At 46.7% G+C, this 2886-nt stretch overlaps 1 protein-coding gene across 1 annotated transcript; it reads right to left on the bottom strand.

Annotated features, from left to right (window-relative positions):
- Window positions 1-801: 801 nt before the first annotated feature.
- K441DRAFT_680425 (uncharacterized protein) lies at window positions 802-1647 on the bottom strand (the record flags this gene model as incomplete). The annotated part of the gene is made up of 5 exons (XM_067651371.1): window positions 802-807; window positions 1078-1142; window positions 1198-1292; window positions 1363-1429; window positions 1488-1647. 5 exons carry the CDS (start codon window positions 1645-1647, stop codon window positions 802-804), a joined length of 393 nt encoding a protein of 130 aa, XP_067499750.1.
- Between the last annotated feature and the right edge of the window lie 1239 nt (window positions 1648-2886).

The following is a 2886-nucleotide window of genomic DNA, read 5'->3' as shown; positions in this document are numbered from 1 at the left end:
CGATTTCGAAGTTTCTCTGCATTTAATGCCACGGGCCAAAACTTACAAGCTTCCAATAGCGCAGCCGGAAATTGGAAGGTAACAGTTGGTGTCCTGCTGCTTGACGCAGGCATGGCAGTAAGTCTTCCCATTAAGCCCGAATTGATTTGAATTGATTACAAAGCAATTCAAATCGATACAATTCACAAAGCGGCGTTGGGCGACAATTCTAGTGCAGAGGGGTGGGGCGGCTTGAATTGATTGAATAAAATATAGGTGAGGTTTTTGGTTAAAAAATACCTCTAAGGTGCTAACGAAGGATCTGGTAAGTGAGCGCTCGGTTACTTTTCTTAGGTCCCGTACTAGTATTCGGCAACTTCCGCTCATCCTGCAGGTCCTCTGCAGGCACCTTAGAGGAATATTTAAGCCGCCAAGCCCGCCAAAGTTATGGAGTTTACACCTGCCAAAGGTCCTTTCAAAATTTATCATTTATCTACCTATCAACATTACTATCTATTTCCATCTATATGGACGCAGAAACTACTTTATTTACACCTTCTACAGGCCCTAGTGAATTATAGTTACCTACAGAGCTTCAGAAGACTCATAACTTTGACAGTCGCGCCACTAATGCAGACCTAGCGGGGGACTCAACAAATTTAGAAGCGGACACGTACAAAGGCCTTGACTGGAAGCTATTTCCTGGCTTCCAAATTCCTCCACTATCTAAACGAGACCGACGATCGCATATTTGGCAACACTGCTATAAGTAGAGGACTAATAGATGGCAGACGACGACAACCCGATCCTCCACCAAAGCCCTTAACACTATATTGATGATGTCATACATCACGGGTTTCATCTTGTGGCCAGCTGCGCTACAAAGAGGAGCTTATGCAAAGGCTCTGCGGGCAAGATTTAGGCGAATTAAGTGACTTTTGGTTGCTACACCGTGCCAAGACTTTTAGTAGGGACTATCTTAATAATTCAAGCCTTTCAAATCTTCCGGAACTAGCCCAAGTCAATTCAATTCGGTGATTTTGGAGCGCCAAGCAATTCATTCAAGTCTGAGGTTGTTGGAAGACTTGAAAGGCTTACTGCCATGCCTGGCTTGACGGAGGCGCCGCCTTGGCAGTTAATATTGCAGAAGGTTTGGACGCCACCTGCGTATGTTAGGCAAGGAGTGGATGGGTGAGGGAGAGGTGCTGGGAAACTCACGAGCCTGGGAGCTGGAGAAGAAAACGTCGATCTCTACGCGGTTCCAGTTGACACCGACGGGGGCGCTGTAGCAAACGCCATATGTTCCTTCGCCACTAATACGCAGGGTTAGAGTTCCATGTTTGCCAGACAGTCAAAGCGGTCGTGAAAAAGGGAGAAGCTTACGCTGCGGTGCCGTTCTCGGGCCATGTATCGTCGGGACTGGAGTTGTGGTCGCAGCCACCATTATCATCTAGATCTGCATTAGAAGATGTCTGGTAGTAGGGAAGAAGGGCCTGAGGCAGGCTCACAGAAACGCCAGTGGAAATCACTTCGTCGCATAAGAGGGGAGGTGTCGGCCCTCCTGTCAAGAGGTTGGGCAACCTTATTAAGCTCTGAATTAACCGGGGAGGCGGAGATAGATAGGATAGTGAGTGCCATTACGGCAATGGAGCGAAGATTGAACAACATGATTGATCGGCTGGTTGAAAGATTGATCTTGCAGAAGTTAAGAGTAATTCTGAAGGTGATTCTAATGAAGATGGTGCTGTTCTCGACTTATATAGGCATTAGAGTCTTGCGTATGGAATTTGACGGAGCACGAAATCCTTCTGGCTCTTACTTCTCGTATCACGGCACTGTCTCGGTACGACATAGTTCTCGTATTCAACATGTGCAGTCAAGTATTCTCACGATAGGGTGCCGTTTGTCACCGACCTGCTCGTGTCTGTATTATAGGCGTGCCGTAGGAGCAGAAACCTTACAATTCCCCCCTCTTTTAATGCTTTCGTTCTAGGATGATGCTAGGGAAGTGTAAATTCTATTCTGTAGGATTGTCACGGAGTAATTTGAGGGTAATTTGGAAGTGTTTGTCAGCTCATAGAATTCGCCCCTTAACGGAGAGCTGCTGGAACCCTGTGTAAGGTTAGATTTTTTTTTCCTTTACTCTCATAGATGAAAATACTAAAGGATCGTTTTGAAGGCGAGTTGAATTGCAATAATGATCCTGTTCCTGAGAGCATGACCGCATTGGCGGACCGCGGAAATTCCCCGACTCAATCGACGTCTAGGATTGTGCAGGCTAAGAGATCCTATGGCGCCGTGCCCCTGGATTGTGGCCCAATGCTAACTTAACCAAACACAGCCCAACTCAGCCCTGAAGTAAGCCCCCGAAAAGGCCAAGACGCATACACTTTTGGTAAACGGAGATGAGCGGCTCATATTTATAAAGCTGGGCCCATAAGCTCCGGTGGAGGATTCGCTGGTGATAAGGAGCAGTATGCCCAACGGTCCACCGGTAAGGCTGCGATTCTCATCACGTGATGCATGTACGTATGACCCGAGTTTAGATTGCGGTATTTTGCCCATTTAGTTCAGTTTAAACGGCTGATTTCGACCCTCTGCCGACAATCGTTGTTGGATAGATAGCAGTTGGATAGGCTAGAGAGGATAAGGGCGCAGGACCCGGTAGAACAATGCCACAATCGAAGTCAGAATTTTGATGAGGAGAAAGAAAAAAGACGCGGAAGGATAATCAACGCCCAAGTGCCTGTAAGACGGACCCCACGAGGCAAATTGGATCAAGCTTAATTGAGCCCTATTTAACCAAGGGATACTTGTCGAACCAGCCTATGTAATATATTTAACTGCTATATACTGCTGTACAAGTAGAAACCATGGCGCTAGTATATCCTATAACGTAAAAATCTT

Source organism: Cenococcum geophilum (genome assembly GCF_001692895.1).
Source record: "Cenococcum geophilum 1.58 unplaced genomic scaffold K441scaffold_48, whole genome shotgun sequence".
Lineage (NCBI taxonomy): Eukaryota > Fungi > Ascomycota > Dothideomycetes > Gloniales > Gloniaceae > Cenococcum > Cenococcum geophilum.
This window is presented reverse-complemented; position numbering and strand designations above follow the sequence as displayed.